General features: G+C 43.6%; 1 protein-coding gene across 4 annotated transcripts in view; it reads right to left on the bottom strand.

The window, feature by feature from the left end:
• Window positions 1-18,212, bottom strand: part of LOC137551591 (uncharacterized) — a 261,627-nt gene that overhangs the window by 232,631 nt on the left and 10,784 nt on the right. The window contains exon 2 of one of the 4 annotated variants that reach the window (XM_068271351.1): window positions 16,101-16,208. The exons of the other annotated variants lie outside the window; for them this stretch is intronic. Within the exon in view, the coding sequence (XP_068127452.1) occupies window positions 16,147-16,208 (62 nt within the window). The 3' untranslated portion in view covers window positions 16,101-16,146. Of the gene's footprint in view, window positions 1-16,100; window positions 16,209-18,212 lie in introns of those variants that run through there. 4 annotated transcript variants of the gene reach the window in all.

Below are 18,212 nucleotides of genomic sequence, written 5' to 3' on the forward strand. Positions count from 1 at the left end.
GCCCTTCAGGTTGTGCAACGCACCCGCCGTCTTCCAAGAACTAATCAATGAAGTTTTCAGGGAGGTTCTGGGGCAATTTGTCCTTGTCTATTTAGACGACATCCTCATTTTTTCACCCACCTTGGCAAAACACAGGGAACATGTAAAGTACATTTTGAGGAAGTTACGTCAGAATTCCCTGTATGCCAAAATAGAAAAATGCCTCTTTGAGGTTTCAGAAGTTCCTTTTTTGGGGTATCTGATCTCCACAGCAGGGTTGTCAATGGACCCCAGTAAGGTGTCTGCTGTCCTGGAGTGGCCTCAGCCTTTGGGTTTGAAGGCACTCCAGCAATTTCTTGGCTTCGCCAACTACTACAGAAGATTTATAAAGGAATTCTCTTCTGTAGTGTCACCCCTTACTGAACTTACCAAAAAGGGGGCAGATACCTACAACTGGTCGTCAGAGGCACAAGCTGCGTTTTCATCACTCAAACAGTTGTTTTGTTCTGCCTCCATCTTGAGACATGTAGATGTGTCCCTTCCCTTTATCATTGAGGTGGATGCTTCGGAGGTTGGGGTGGGGGCTGTGCTCTCCCAACATTCCGGCCTACAGGGCAGGTTGCATCCATGCGCTTTTTTTTCTAAGAAGTTTTCTCCCGCCGAGAGGAATTATGATATTGGGAATCGTGAGCTACTGGCGACCAAACTCGCGTTTGAGGAGTGGCGACATTGGTTGGAGGGGGCTGAGCATACCATAACAGTCTATACGGATCATAAAAACTTGAGTACATTGAAGGGGCTAAACGTCTCACCCCTAGACAGGATCGTTGGTCTTTATTTTTCACGCGATTCAGGTTTATCATTACGTATAGGCCGGGAAGTAAAAACCTTAAGGCAGATGCGTTGTCGAGACGCTCGAACCCGAGACAGTGCAACCCACCACTCCAGTGAGCATCCTTCCCGAGAGAGTAGTTCTGACGGCTGCAGGAATTCAGGATGTTCAGGCTTCGGTTGTGAGCTCTTCTCAACAAAGCGAGTGGAGACACTCTGAAGAATGGGACTTCATGCCAGGTGACATATTGTGGGCCCTGACGTCCAGAGGAGGAGAGGTTAGATCTTCCTCTGTCTCCCTCTCTGGGTCGCTAGCGCAGGAGCATCCCTCCCCCTCCCTCCCTGAGATCTCTGTTGCGGATAAATTTGGAAAGGAGTTTCAGGGGTTGCATCTGGATAGGCCTGGTAGACCGTGTCCGGAGTCCACGCCTCAAGGGGGGTACTGTAACATCTGCTGTGCTTGCGGCTGCGGGCACACAGGATGTCTCGGCAGCCGCCTCGGTTCCCTGCTCGGAGGTTTTTTTCCGTTCCGCCGGCGTCTAGCATGCCGAGGACGGGACTGTCATTTCCACATAGGGTCACTGTATCACGCGGCCGCGCACATAGACAGGACCTTCATGCTGGTAGGAGGCGCGTCAGCTGACCCGCTGGCCGGCTGACGTCAGAGGGGACTCACGCCGCTCAGGATTGGCTGATTGTGGTGGGCGCGGCTGTGAGGTCTCCTCTGCTTCTTAAGCCTTCCCTGTTCATTCGCAACCTGTCTGCGGTTGCGAATACATACGTGTTAGCGCTCAGACCTTAGACTAGTATCCGGTGTGCTTTGATCTGGGAGGAAACCAGGGATTTCACACAAGACTAGGACTATTGTTTATTGTATTATCATTGATATTCTGTGGCTTATCTCTGACTCCGCTATTGCTTAACGTTTCTGTACCTCTGCCCATCTGATCTAGTTGCTGAACCTCTGCCTGAATACCTACTACTCTTTTGCCTACTGATTCTGTCATGTATCTGCCTCTCAGTTGCAGAACCTAGCCTGTCTGACCTCTCTACTCACCATTGGGCCTTTGCCACTGGTGAGGTGCTTTTCTGATAGTACCAACCAGCTCCTCTGGTGAGGTTTAGTTAAATCTACTCAGTTACTGCTTTTGATAGTACCCACCAGCTCCTCTGGTGAGGTCTCATTAAACTAATCAGTTACTGTTGCACCAAGCACATCTCACTCTGTGTTCCTGTTAGCTATACTTGCATTATTGGTGATTCTGCAGATCACCACATAATCAAGTATAGCGTCTGTATTATTGGTGATTCTGCAGATCACCCCATAATCAGACGTCTGTGTTGCGACACCAAAACGTTATACAATCGTTACACCATTACCTCCAACCCTTTAAATGCAACAACCATTACCACCGACACTTGAAATGCAAAAACCGTTACCTTTGACACTTGAAATTACAAAAACCGTTACCTTCGACACTTGAAATGCAACAACCATTGCCTCCAACCTTTGAAATGCAACAACTATTATCACCGACACTTGAAAACATACAAATACGTTAACTGGATTCCCCCTACCCTTAAATTGGCCTTATACATGATACAGACATAAACATGGGTATGGAAGGTATTAGATTGTGAGCCCCTTCAAGGGGAAGTTAAGTGACTAGACAATATACTCTGTACAGCGCTGCAGAAGATTTTGACGCTATATAAATACATAGTAATAAAGTGTATGAACCAGCCCTGAGGACACACAGTATAGGGAGATGGGAGAGTGCCAGAGAGGATGTAGCAAAGGTGGGGGGGGGGAGAAAAAGAGAGAGACTGAGACAAGGGGATGAGAGGAAGATGAGTGAAAGAGGAGGAAAGGATAGAGATGAAGAGGAAAGGAAAGAGATGGGGACGAAAGGATAGAGATGGGGAGGAAGGAAAAGAGAGGGAGCGAGCACAGAAAAAGGGAAAAGAAGAGAAGAGAGTAGGAAAAATGCATTAATAAAATGCAAGACTAGATGATAGAGGAAAGAGGACAAGTGTGGTCTGTGGAAGGATTGAGAAGGGAAGGCAACAATAAATCAGGCAGGCTGGAACAAAGCATTCCCCAGAAGCAAGCAAGTCAGCTTATCTATGTTTATATCACAGCTGACTGTTTACTCATTCATCCCAGGCCAGCTCTGGTCCTGCTCTGCCTCTGTCCCACCCTGTGCCTCCGCAGGAGCTCATTACAGCCTCAAATCTCCCGGCAGTGAGAAAAAGATGCTCAGACTACGTCATTCAAGCAGCCGGGTAATAGAGGGGGCAGGGCGGCACAACTGAGGACAGCACAGTATGCCCTGGTGCGCAGGGAAGCCTGGTGAGGGGGGAAAAAAATAATAGTTAAAAAAAAACACTGGCAGTATTTATGGGCCCCTCATTCCTGTGCAGTTGCACTAATTTACTGGCAGATGACGTGTCGGTAGAAAACAAATTCTGGGCGCCGGCTTTTTAATGTAATTACAAGTGTAGCTGGTCAGATATAAGCTTGGTGGCAACCCTACCAGTTGCCGCAGTCATCTTGCTGGCACTGCCACTGGCCGGGCGGGCGCAGAGAGGAGAGGGGCCTCTTGGGGGATAGTGACATCACACAGTTTTTAAAAGGCACACCGTAGAAACAAATTGTAATTTGGTTGGTCAGTCTGACCCTGGTTCTGCATTAAGCATGGCTACTGCCTGTGGGAAAAAGCTGTTCCAGAGGTTTTAGTTGTGATTGACTAAAATCTTACTCCTTAAGGTAAGAGCTGGAAGATGGAGTGAGCAGGGTGAGAGGGGTCGGAGGCAATCTTGGTCACTCTCTTTCTGCACCTGCTAGCATAAACATCCTGCAGGGAAGGTAAGCTACAGTCAATTATCCTTTCCGCTGTTCGGATGATGTGCTGTAGTCTCAGCTTTTCTAGTACTGAGCAGAAGCCGAATCGTACAGTCATATAGATGATGTCATGATTGATTCAATGATCGCAGTGTAGAACTGCACCATTAATTTTTGAGGTAGGCCAAACTTTTTCAGTTGCAGTAGGCGGTACATCCTCTGTTGCACTTCGTTGATGATAGTGCCAGTATTGTTGTCCCATTTTAGGTTGTTTGAAATTGTGGACCCAAGAAACTTGACTGACTCTACACGGCTTATTGTAGATCCATATATGGTTAGGGAGAGGTTCTGGCCGGGGATCTCCTAAAGTTTTAAGAGCATTTAGTAGCTAATTGTTGCTGCTGCACTAGGAGGAAAGCACAACTTATGCAAATAAAATCATTTATGCATTAAAATAATACAAAACTTTGTTCATGATTGCTAAATCTTTTTGATTTTAGAGATGAAGGGAAGTTAGCAGACACCTTAAAACAAAACATAAAGCTTGTGATAATGGCACCAAAGAAGTTTTCTAGATCAACCGTATTATAATTAAACTCTTCCATTGCAATAAAGAAACTCATTGCCTAACAAACAAAGAATTTTATAAATACCTTCAATGAAGACACTCTCAAGGACTTGAAAGCGAAGCTACAGTCTAATTTTTGACTCTACTCTAAGAGATTTGCCACAACATTATCAGATGTAAGAACAAACTTTTCTTTTAAGTGAACAATCTATTAACTTTTAAAAAGTTAATAGATTGCTCATTTTTTCATGGGAGCCTTTAGTGTATTGCATTGAGCCACTATAGCTGTCTACACTTCTGTCACAAACTGCAAGAGATATAAGACTAAATTATAGCAGGTAGCTTATACAGTATGTGCATATTTCACTGCTTGCAAATGTATTCTCCTGACTGTTTTTTAATTGTATGTTAAAGCAGCAGGGTCAGCCATACTACTAAAGAGAATTCTATTCCTAGCATTTGCCACCTTGGTTTTTCTCTGACTGAAGCCAATCCTGATGTAATTTCCTTCCTTAATTTTTTTCTCCTAGACTCTGCGCTGCCATAGCTAGCTTGCTTTGTAAACACGTGAGCACAGCAAGATCGGATTTTATCTTCACACTTAACTGCCCTCAGCCAATCAGTGAGGAACAGGAATGCGGGAGGGGTGATGACAAGCTTCCTTCTCGTCGGCAGCGCACCGAATGGCCACCAGATTACTGGTTAAATTCATATTATTGATGAAAAAATGGATTTGTTATTATAGCCTGCACGGAGTATTCCTACAATGAAGGGGTTAATATGACAGGTGAACTTCCCTGGAGATGCAGATAAAAGAAAGAAGGTGGAGAGATGGGAGATACAGCCAATTGCTTTGAGAAAGCCCCATGGGTGGGGCAAAACGTATCAGCGGGCGGGGACCGGCACAGTGAGCATTCACGTGACTTGCCACGCTGAGAAGACTTCCTTCAGAACAACTACAGCGGCTACCATTGGCGAACATCACAGATCCCTTGAACAACGGACCGGCTATACACCAGAAGAGTGGAGGCTTTGAGGCTAAGACGCGGGTTGAAGGATTACCTCCCCACAGCCCACCGCAGTACTCCTGACTTAAGGTCAAGATAATGGAATTGTGAGTAGATCCGGCCGCCGGCCGTTACACATATAGAAATTGCCTTATACGCAGCTGTAAGGAGACATGGAATATTGCTGCAGCCATACAGCAACAGTGCATTTATGGGGAGTGAGCAGATGAGACATTTAGAACCACATTACACAACGGAAACCGCTGAAATCTAACTAGCAATTGTGCTTTTGTGGGAAGTGAACAGATGAATTAGACTAATGGTTAGGTCTCTTCTGTGAGGTCACATCATCGTCGTGGAAGAGTCTAGTAAGAAATATTCTGAGCACAAATTGTTTGTTGAAACTAACGTCCTCCTTTACTGTACCTGCTTTGAATGCAAGTTGTGTAATTTGCCCGTATTTCACACTCTGCACATCTATGCAGGTAGTCAAATCAGATGCAGCCTGTGTTGTTTGGAAGCACTGCCAATGTCTCCTGCTGTATCAATAAATGTAAGTATAAATATGGCTAGATGCATCCATGTGTATCAGTTTGCATTCAATTATTTAGATTAGGGATTTGTGCATAATTTACATCTGATTTGTATTCAAGGTGTATATTTAAGCCCCCAGGAGGCCCTGCACACCTCTGTTGGTTTTAATTTCATTTGCAGCCTAGGAGCGCTGCCAATATTTTGCTGTTTTTTTTTTTGTAAATAAAAATTGAAATTAAAAGATTAATTTTTAGAACTTAAAATTAAAAAAGACTTACATAAAAACACTAACATAACATTTTTTTAAGTTGAATTTTAGTTTCAATAAAATGTATATGTTCATTCAAATTTTGCTTATTTATCCAATTTAGCCAAAGAGAATGGCAGTGATTCATTAAAGCAGAAATCCAGGAAAGAACGGTAAAGGTTTACTGTGATCAATTCATCTATCCATTCATGCAAAGGAGATTCATTTTTTCAATTCTTGTACTATTGAAGAGGTTTGAAGGGGACACCATGAATTTTAATTGCTCTTTATTGTTCTTCTCTTGTAGAAAGTAATCCCCTATATCTCTTTCAGTTCAGTAAAAACTGGATCATGGTTTTCATGGGAATTTCAAATGAAACGCAAGACTAACATGAGTGCTGTAATCTTTTTTTACATCTCCCAAAGTCAATTTAAAAATAATGCCTTTACCATAAATGATTAATTACGAGCACATATTTTTCAGATGTAATTATAATTTTAAATTAGCTGAGCAGAAGAGAAATAAAATGTCAGTCAATCTGACAGTGAGATTCCCCTTGTGTTGTCCTTCAACTTCCTGTCACATTAATGATTTTTCTCCACAAAGACATGAAAACTAACAGAAAAATGTCAGAACGGGCTGACATGCACACACTATGCTTTGCCACTCAGTGAATGCAGTTGTTATTTCTTAAATAAACACTGTGGAAATAGTACATAGAGTAACCATAGATGTGTGCAAATACAGTAGTTAAAGTGGAATGCCATCCAAACGTTATTTTAGCCTCGGGAAGTGGGAGACAGACAATTACAGTCTTGTTTTTATTTATGTATTTATTCATTTCTGTATTTTGGGGAAGACAGGGAGGTGCTCTTCACTTCCTGTCCCATGAACTATTATGCCAGATACTGTAACAGTAAAGGTTCTACTCCAAGGTCCCTTTCACATGGGCTGCTTCTTTCCTTCACCTACCAGGCACTTGTTAGCACTTGGCACAGGCACTGTACAGGCAGCCCCCCCCCCCCCTACAGAGCGAGAGTCTTGATATGGTGTGGTCCTCTACCACCACTAACAACACTTCATGTCAGTGCTTGACATGGGTGGTGTTACAATCGCTGCAATTTGGCTGCATTTATATTGTACCTGAATAGCACTGGCGGATGGCAGATGTAAGACTGAACTGCTCGGCAAGTGCACAGTTCAGATGTCTATCTGAAAGAGGCCTAATAATGAAAGGCGGATATTTATCAGTTGCATATTTATTAGTCATATTTAGAATTTTTACTGGCACATATAACCAGAGAGAGAGAGAGAGAGAGAGAGAGAGAGAGAGAGAGAAAGCTTTGCTTTACTGTAGTTCTGTATAGAGTGGAGAAAGTTTCTAGGCGCAGTTTCTCACCTATACATTTTTACATTTTTAAGTGACTGACTATTACCAGTTATGATGAGTTTCTCACTTCCAACTTAGTGAGATTGCTGCTAAAAATATAAGTATATTTTACTGACCTGACAACTTTTTTTTACAAAGACCCCTCTAATGTGAGAGTGCAGGCTAGTGTTGTATCATATTTTTGGGTTAAAACTTGATGGATGTATGTCTTTTTTTTTTTTTTTTCAACTAAAAAAAAACCACCATATTTTTCACACCATAAGACACAATTTTGGGAAAAAGTGGGTGTGTTTTATGGTTTGAAGGTTAAAAAAAGGGCAGACGTGCACAGGGAGCCACTCTTACCCATCCAGCGCCACACTCCTCTCTTCATCTAGCAGTTCAAGCATCCCTCTTCTCTTTGGGCATCTTCTTAGGCATCCGTCTTAGGGACTTCTTAGGCCCTCTTAGGGTCATACCGCGCACATGTACCTCTCATGTATCCATAACTGCCGGACCAATGCGGAAGAAGACAGAGGCCATGTGGATTGGGACCCAGGGCTGTACAGTAGCAGATGGCAATGGAAGGAGCAGGGAGGCCACGTGGATGGAGGACCTGGAGCTGTACAGCGGCAGGTGGCTGCTGTGCACAGCTATCCCAGGAGATACCACTCATGCCAAAGGAGAAGAGGGATGCCTAAGAAGACACCCAAGGAAAAGAGAGAGATGCCTGGACAAGCTGGAGTGAGGTGGGAGGAGCACGGCGGCAGGATCAGGTGAGAACTAAACTGTTAGGTGCTGTTAGTGTAATGTAGCTTAGTTAGGAGGACAGGAGGGGGTTAGTGTAATGTAGTGTAGTGTAATGTCTAGTGTGTAGTGTTCCTTTAGACTACACGCTCACAAGGGCATGGTTCTCTCACCCTTTGGTATCTTGTAATTTGTTATTCATTTCATAGTTTCCACTCTGTTATACATGTTATTCATCATGTTACATCTGTCCTTGTAATCACCAGTTCTGTATTTTGTACCAGAGTCCATATTTGATGTTTATCATTGTCTGTATCATTATGTAACACTTGTTGTTTTCCTACTTTGTTCAGAGCCACATAATATGTTGGTGCTTTATAAATTATTATTAATAATAATAATAATAATAGTGAAGTGTAGTGTAGTGCAGTGTAGTATAAGTGTTAGGGATCAGCAGGGATAAGTGTATCTTAGAAACAGGTTTTTTTTGGGGGGGAGGGGGGGAGTAAAAGGTCCATACGATGCCCCTCCACTATAGACACACCTAGGTTTAGTGATATATTTTTTTTGTTCTCAAAATCTTATGGTCTGGTGCGTCTTTTGGTCTGAAAAATACGGAATGTAAATGGGCTTCTTCCTCTGCTCCAGGTGAATACTGTGACATGTTCTATTTTTTAAGCAGGAAATACAGATGGCTGATGATGTAGTTGTTTATTTCTACTTTTACACTGGCAATCCCAGAAGTTATGAGCTCTATTTACTCTTGTTTAAGTGACAGCTACAAGGGCATTGGTCAAAACTTAATGGAGTGAGATGGTCTCCTCCCCATATATCTATGCTTAAACATTTCCAGGAGTTCACACACTCCCCAGGAAAGTCCAGATCCAGGAAGGTCTCTATACTGTTCTCAAGAGGGTTCAGGGGATGACGTTTAGAGAAAATCTGAGTGGCTGGATAGTATAATGGTTAAGGAATATGACACAGGAGACCAGGATTCTGAGCTTGCCTCTTCCTGTTCAATAAGCCAGCACCTATTCAGTAAGGAGTCCATTGCAACCAATAGATCTGAATGGAGAGTTTTCACTGATGCACCATTGAAAGTTAAGTGAACAAATAAAGATGATAGGATCTGTGGTTAAACATACCAGACATGAATACTCATTTTAAGCTACATGTTCTGTATATAATAAGCTAACATCTATCATTGGCAGTTGACTATCTGTGTTGCTAAGCTTGTAACATTTACCTTTTTTTTATTCTAGCTATCCTTTGTTAACATTTATAATATGCTCTGCACATATACAGGATCTTCTCAAAAAATTAGCATATTGTGCTAAAGTTCATTATTTTCTGTAATGTACTGATAAACATTAGACTTTCATATATTTTAGATTCATTACACACAACTGAAGTAGTTCAAGCCTTTTATTGTTTTAATATTGATGATTTTGGCATACAGCTCATGAAAACCCAAATTTCCTATCTCAAAAAATTAGCATATTTCATCCGACCAATACAAGAAAAGTGTTTTTAAAACAAAAAAAAAGTCAACCTTCAAATAATTATGTTCAGTTTTGCACTCAATACTTGGTCAGGAATCCTTTTGCAGAAATGACTGCTTCAATGCGGCGTGGCATGGAGGCAATCAGCCTGTGTCACTGCTCAGGTGTTATGGAGGCCCAGGATGCTTCGATAGCGGCCTTAAGCTCATCCAGAGTGTTGGGTCTTGCATCTCTCAACTTTCTCTTCACAATATCCCACAGATTCTCTATGGGGTTCAGGTCAGGAGAGTTGGCAGGCCAATTGAGCACAGTAATACCATGGTCAGTAAACCATTTACCAGTGGTTTTGGCACTGTGAGCAGGTGCCAGATCATGCTGAAAAATGAAATCTTCATCTCCTTAAAACTTTTCGGAAGCATGAACCCACTTTTGAACCAGAAACAGCGGCAGAAGCGCCTGACCTGGGCTACAGAGAAGATGCACTGGACTGTTGCTCAGTGGTCCAAAGTTCTTTTTTCGGATGAAAGCAACTTTTACATGTCATTTGGAAATAAAGGTGCCAGAGTCTTGAGGAAGACTGGGGAGAGGGAAATGCCAAAATGCCTGAAGTCCAGTATCAAGTACCCACAGTCAGTGATGGTCTGGGGTGCCATGTCAGCTGCTGGTGTTGGTCCACTGTGTTTTATCAAGGGCAGGGTCAATGCAGCTAGCTATCAGGAGATTTTGGAGCACTTCATGCTTCCATCTGCTGAAAAGCTTTATGGAGATGAAGATTTCATTTTTCAGCATGACCTGGCACCTGCTCACAGTGCCAAAACCACTGGTAAATGGTTTACTGACCATGGTATTACTGTGCTCAATTGGCCTGCCAACTCTCCTGACCTGAACCCCATAGAGAATCTGTGGGATATTGTGAAGAGAAAGTTGAGAGATGCAAGACCCAACACTCTGGGTGAGCTTAAGGCCGCTATCGAAGCATCCTGGGCCTCCATAACACCTGAGTAGTGCCACAGGCTGATTGCCTCCATGCCACGCCGCATTGAAGAAGTCATTTCTGCAAAAGGATTCTCAACCAAGTATTGAGTGCATAACTGAACATAATTATTTGAAGGTTGACTTTTTTTGTTTTAAAAACACTTTTCTTTTATTGGTCGGATGAAATATGCTAATTTTTTGAGATAGGAAATTTGGGTTTTCATGAGCTGTATGCCAAAATCATCAATAAGAAAAACAATAAAAGGCTTGAACGACTTCAGTTGTGTGTAATGAATCTAAAATATATGAAAGTCTAATGTTTATCAGTACATTACAGAAAATAATGAACGTTATCTCGATATGTTAATTTTTTGAGAAGATCCTGTATATGTACAATATAAAAATGCACCTAGACAACCAAGCTAATTGTTGAAAAGAATGCAGATTCCTATTGTGATATCCAATATTGCTTATTGCTTGCTATTCTAGTTACAATTATTAAGAAAACAAACTGATTTCTCAGTGCAGTGAGTAGTGATCTACGTATTTCAAGATGAAGAGGGCAGCAGAAGAAGCAAATCATAGGTGTCAAAATATTGGCCCTTTTTGAAAATAAGTACTGTAGTATTACATTGAGGGTGTTTATTAGGCCCACAGTACACACATCTGGGCATATTATCAGTAGTTTCCATAGATTTCTGCAAAAGACAAACTATACACTCTAGAAATACAGTAAATTCATTACAAGCTCCAAATAACTAAGTAGGCTTACCATTCTCTTCAGCAAAGCAGCATGATACTGGAAGAAAAACAAGTCCCAGCAGTTTCAGTATCAAGCTTTTAAGTCTCTTTATCCAGCTGTGGTAAATATAGTGAGATCAGAAGTCACATCCAGGAACTTGAAACTTTTCAGGCTGAGTAAATTAGATCATAATTGTTTAAGACAAAGTGCCTGGCCTAAACATACGTTTCCCTAGCTACCAGGGCTGGGCCAAGGCAGAGACGAGAGAGGCTCCAGCCTCAGGGCGCAGTGTAGGAGAAGGTGTACAACTCACTCAGCTATCATTCCCCTTTTGTGTTTGAAGCAGAGAGAAAAAAGAAAAAGGGATACATGGCAGTGACTGCAAGCCCGATAACTAGAGATTAAGGTGCTGAGGGTTCTGGGGCGCCTCTTGGTCTAATAGCAATCAGTATGTGATGGCTGGGGTGGGAGGGATCGAGGGCGCACTTTGGTGTCACAGCCTTGGGTGCTAGAGGACCTTGTCCCGGCACTGGCAGCTACTATATGAGCTTTCTGGGCAAAACACAACTCAATTCCTTATCACTTGACTCTACACTCCTTTTGATAGATAGATGAGTCTTAGAAAGTTTACATCATCTGCTTTCCTCTTGAGAACTAAAATTCTGAGAACAGTGCAGAGGTTTACACTGTTGATATGAAGTGGCTGTTATTGTCTGAACCCTGAATGTATTTATGCTGGGGATAGATGTATGCCGATTGCCGAGCTTAACAGGATGTAGCAGGGCTCTGCTTGGACAATAGACACAGCGGTTTAACCACTACAGGACCAACGCGGTTGAAAGTTACGTCCTGCATGTGGCAGTGCAGATCTGACAGCATGGCCGTTTTTAGCTCCGTGCGGGGCGTGCAACCGCCCGGGGCGCTGTGTGGCAGTGAGGAGAAGGGGGCGCAGGCAGAAGTAGGAGTGAAAGATGGTGACGCGTGGTGCAGCCTAAGAAGACCAGTGCGATCACCTCTTAGCTGCACTCCTCCTGGGCGTCCTGTTGCCTTGGCTGCGACGTCAAGTGAACACCACATGACCAGCGTGTGGTGACACTGACGTACAGCAGCGGTACTGCAGCTGTCGGGGTGCCCTAGGAGGAAGATAGGACTTGCTGCGGAGTGCGGACCACGTGTGTGTTTTCCTGCCCAGGTTTCTTCTGCTTCTTCTCTCCTCCTGGACTTCCGAGACTTGTGGCAACAGAGGCAGGTAGTTAGCCCAGCTCTTCCCCTGTCCCTCTTCTGATATGGCTTCACTCCGTGGGAAGGGGGGAGGCGCAGGTTCCAGCTAGCAGCTGGAATGAATGATCGTGAGTGTGGTCGGGCAGGGGGCTCACAAGTGCAGGGAAGCTGGGTGGCCAATAATAACTGACGTGGTGGAAGAGCGGTGGGCAGAGCAAACACACAGGCAGCTGCAGGCATGACACTTGCCTGCAGCTCGATCTGACAGCCTGGCCTGGGATAACTTCCTGCAGAGAGGGTCACAGGCTGCTTCTCCCTTCTCCCCTCCCCCCTGAGAGTCCAGACTGCAAAGCATGGTGTCGGGGGAAGGGGAGAGTGCTCAGCTGAACGGGCAGGATGTGTCTGTGTCTCTGCTGCCTGTGTCCCTGCCTGGCCTGCATGCTGTGAGTAGGTGCCCTGCTTCTGAGTCCTGACAACCCCTCCTCCACCCCACAGCATTAGGGGGCCTATTTGTCCCCTTCTCCTCCATTAAGGTAACACTGCTATCAGCAAGCCACCCTCCCCTTTTTATAAAGGTACCACTGCTCCCAGCAAGCCCCCTCCCCTTTTTATAAAGGTACCATTGCTCCCAGCAAGCCCCCCTCCCCTTTTTATAAAGGTACCACTGCTCACAACAAGCCCCCCTCCCCTTTCTATAAAGGTACCAGTGCTCCCAGAAAGCCCCCCTCCCCTTTCTATAAAGGTACCAGTGCTCCCAGAAAGCCCCCCTCCCCTTTCTATAATGGTACCAGTGCTCCCAGCAAGCCCTCCTCCCCTTTCTATAATGGTACCAGTGCTCCCAGCAAGCCCCCCTTCTACAGAAGTACAGCTCCGGGCCTATACAGGTACTACAGCTCCCAGCATGACCTTTCCCCCTTCCCTTTATAGATGCATTATACTGTAGCTCCTAGCATGCTCCTTTAATCCATAGAGGCACTACAGATCCCAGCATGCTCCTCCGTATAGTATTGTGATTTCCTTCAGGGCCCCAGAGCCGGCTAGGGAAACACTCTGGAGGCGCGCTCCTCTGAGTTTTTCTCTTTAAATCTTCACATGTGCCTCATGAGGCACCCACAAGGATGAAGCACACAGAGGAGCAAGCCAGCCGGACAGGTGAGTGCGCTCCCCTGAAAATGTTCTGCAGGGGTCCCAGGTGACCACATTTCACATTGGAGGAGGAACACTGCTGTGAACGCTGGTTTATTAATACAAAAGTATAAAATCACAGTGCAGTCTAGCAAACATGGTGAAAGAGATGAAACATATACCAGAGTGAGAGGAGGCACAAAGGTGGTGATGGGTGATGGGTACTGGATGCCTGACGTCCGTTTCACACTAAATTGCGCTTCTACAGAGGCTACACAACTTAGCGTAACATGGCCGTCAGACATCCTGTACCCATCACCCACCACCACCATTGTGCCTCCTCTCACTCTGGTATGTCTACCATCTCTTTCTCCATGTTTGCTAGACTGCACTGTGATTTTATACTTTTGTATTAATAAACCAGCGTTCACAGCAGTGCCAGCTTCCCATCTTTTCTATATGTTCCTGGATCTACTTCACTACTTGAGCACGCTTGTGAAGCTGCACATGGAGGAGAGCACATTATAGAACCTATCGTGCACAGCCCTACGCATCCGGTGTTTACTGTAGTGCAAACCCAGTACTGCTTCCTTGTTTCTTCGATCACATTGGAGGCGGCCTGAGGGGCCCTGCAGCCATCTCTTGAGGCCCTGAGGGACAATCCAATACTATATGGGAACTGTGTTGCCTCTTTGGGAGAGAATGAGCATGCTGGGGGCTGTGGTGTCTATGGAGGGAAGGAGTATGCTGAGAGCTGTGGTACTTCTATAATAGGGGGTAGGGCTTGCTGGGAGCTGTGGTGCCTCTATGGAAGGAGAGGATAGTCCAGGGGTTTCCTGTATCTCCCTATACCCCACCTTTCCAGTACTGGGTTCCTCCCTAGTTGAATAGGTTTTTCAGTATGCAAACAAGCGTGGGCAAATGTATCTGTACTGGGCATGCAAGTAAGGTCCATACATGACCAGTAAAATGAAGTGCTTGTGCACAGAGTAAAAAGAGGATTGCACAAGTGCCATAGTTCTACCAGGTATGTGCAGACCTTACTTGTGCATGCCCAATACGGACACGCTTGCTTGCACTATGAAGAAACCTACGTCAGCAAAGAGGGGCCTAGTACTGGAACAGTGGGATGTAAAAAGCTTTCTTTGGTAGTTTCATGTATTGTTCTTTTTTCTGCTGGTGTGGGGTGGTTGGAATATGTGTTTTGGTGTGTGGGCGGCTGGTGACAGAGGGCCTCGGGTGTTAAAAAGTACAAATCTGGCCCTTGGTGTGTCTTAAAGGGAAACTAAACTGAGAAGGATATGGATGTTTCCTTTTAAGCAATACCAGTTGCCTGGCAGTCATGCTGATCTCTTTGGCTGCAGTAGTGGCTGAATCACACACCTGAAACAAGCATGCAGTTAACCCAGTCTGACTTAAGTCAGAGCACCTGATCTGCATGCTTGTTGAGGGGCTGTGGCTAAAAGTATTAATCTAAAGACACAGTGTCAGCAGAAGAGTCAGGCAACTGGTATTTTTTTTAAAGGAAAAATCCTAGTCCTTCTCAGTTCAGGTTCCCTTTACAGTGTCCCTCTTTCTCATCTCAAAAAGTTGGGAGGTATGGCTGCAGCTTCTAGCATCCCTGGCCCAACACCCATCCCCTTGCAGGCAGGAGCCAATCACCACAAGTGTCGATTTCTCCCCTCACACAATGCTGTGCTTGCCCACAACACGTCACTGAAGAGGTAGGAACAGTGTCAGCGGCCCAAACTCTTTAGGGCCTGTACATACTAGTGCACTTCTGTCTGTTTTTCAGCAACACGTAACAATCTGTAACATCGATGTGCTGATAAAAGGCGGACAGAAGCGCACCAAGTGCAGCTGGCAGTGTTTTTTTTTCTTTTTTTGGCCGGGGGGGCGTATTTTTTGATACTCGCCCTGGGAGCAATTTTATCTAAAAACTGCACTGTCTGACAGGACGTAACTTTCAAAACCCGTCGCCGCTTACATTGATTGACAGGGTCAAGTGCCAATGAAAGTGGTCATAGAGACGGCAGAGAGAGGTGCCTGCTGCGGGGAGCGAGCAGGGTGACAGGCAAGAGCGGCGGGACTGCGCGAAGATTCGTCGGTAAGCGTTGTTTTCTGCTGCTTTGCTGTACCAGCAGTCTCTGGTCCTTAAGGGGGCAGAGACTGCTGGTCCGGAAATAGTTAAGCTACAAAACACAGACTCACAGATTTCACAATGTTAAATAGGAGCCATAATTCCATAAAGCAGAATGTAGTGGATTATTCAGAATGCCTTCTTTTATATTAGTTATCTTGCTTTTAACATCAGAAATGGTTCTTACATGTATATATATCTGTATATTGGCATGTAACCCCATCCTTCCAGTGATGCTTAGCCTAGTCTGTGATATCACAAAGCCTTCTCCTCCCAGAGCACCCTGGGAAACAAGGTGTTGTTTATGCTTACTTCACAATAAACTAACAAACATTCCACAGTGATGCGGCTTGCCAACAGTAAAGATGTCGCCATCTGTGATAAATTAAGAATGTAAATCAGGTTAAAGAAGGATTTAACAACGGTTAGACATGTACAAAATAACCTATATTCAGTAAAATTCAGCAATTCTATAATGCCATTTAATTACATTATTGGTGAATGGGGATTTTGCTAAATTTCTTTTGTCATTTGCAGATGAACTTTAAGCCTAAGAAGACTTTGGAAAGAGAAAATGGCACAAGGGTAAATACCACTATCTGAAATTCTGATAGCATTGGAGATGCTGTGACCCCTGGCTGTATCCCAGCTTCAGAGCTGGAAAGGTAATTCAGTTAATTACAATTCTGGAAATAGTGTGCCACATTTGCATTATACCCTTTAAGTTAAGAGTAAGACTAGCATGTGTTGATAATGTAAAATATAGCAGTGTCGCTTTTCACTTACTAAACCTTGTTTGCATGAATTCTTTGAAAGTAGGTGTCTGTAGGCTATTATTACTAGTGTAGTAGATTTGTTTGTATTCATGCATCACTTTTCAATTGCCTATTGAAAATAGTGTATTTGCATTTTCCTCTGACAGCTATATATTTCCCTAGAGCCAATTTTATCAGTCATTACAACTTTGCTAAACTGTTGGCTGCCAAATACTGCATCCTCCAGGGGGGAAATTTAAAATAAATACTTAGGCACATTAATTATGCATACTTTGACAGGTGTTCATAGAAACATGTCTTATTTGTGAAATTAAAAGCCGTGGAAGACTATGCTCAGTTGTGTATACCGCTCTTTCAAAGGACTTTTTTCTTGGCATCCTAACAACTTCAGAATGATGTGCTAGATTCAGGCATAGTTTAATGTGCCAATGCTGTTTAATCATTTGGTCCCTGCTCTCTGTGGATGCATGGTAATTATTTGTTCCATGGCTAAAACAAGATAAATTCCCTTTCTTTCCCTCTTCTAATCAACAAAATGCATAACAGCAACGCTGTTATACAATAAACATTATACTGCAATTTTCTCTTTAAATTACCAATATTAGGTAAAAATAAATGTTTGCACAGAGGACGTATTGCATTTTCTAGTGTATAATTCAATGCTTTCTAATAAAACATCACATGACTATGACATATGGTCAAGCTTTACAAGAAACAGCCATAGCATTATCAAAATATTGAACAGTGAGCATGCAAACGAGAGGGAAAAGTGACACTTGACCAATGATACCGATGCCCAAAAATGAGTAACTACATGCAGATTGGCCATGAAATGCACAGAACTATGTATTTCAGAAGTTCACTGTATGGAGATTGGCTCTATTGCTACAAATAGGGAAATGTAAACACATGTCCACCTGCAGTGTGTGAAAAGTGAAAAACAATACATACAACAGTGTAGCTTTTCAATTTTAAACCTTAGTAGCCCATTATTTCCCATGGAAGTTGCAAATGGCAAAGAAAGCAGGAGTCGGAAGACATGGGGCTTCCCTCCCTGATTAATACCAAGCCACATAATGCTTAATATTGAGAAAAAAGCTGGGGGTGTTGATTAAGGATAAAGTGCTCTTTCCTAAGAAGGAGGTGGAGTTATTGGTATGGTATTTGGGCTAGGAATAAAGACAATGGTATTTATTGCTTGTGCCCTAGATCCCACAGAAGATAATGCTGCTTTGTGAAATCTATAATTGTAATAATATTTTTTTTTTTTACAATTGTGATGCATAAATGTATAAATGTAAGCATACACCAACTTATAAGCCAAAAATTGTGTCCATATACATATGAGCTACTCAGACTACTTTGTTAATCTTGTGGCTACTACAGTTGAACCCCAAAATGGTGTTTTTTTTAACTAGAGGTGAGCATTTAAACCAGGTAATACTTGCGGTGGACCGAAAGTCATGCAAGTCTATGGAGACACATGAGTTTTAAAATTTTTTGGCAGCAGTGTTGAGGCATGCATGTGCAGAAGTGTATTTTTACAATACGCTTCTGTGCACTTCCGTATTTCCTAAACAGGAAGTGAGTACATGCGAGCATC

This window comes from Hyperolius riggenbachi, chromosome 1, assembly GCF_040937935.1.
Source record: "Hyperolius riggenbachi isolate aHypRig1 chromosome 1, aHypRig1.pri, whole genome shotgun sequence".
Classification (NCBI taxonomy): domain Eukaryota; kingdom Metazoa; phylum Chordata; class Amphibia; order Anura; family Hyperoliidae; genus Hyperolius; species Hyperolius riggenbachi.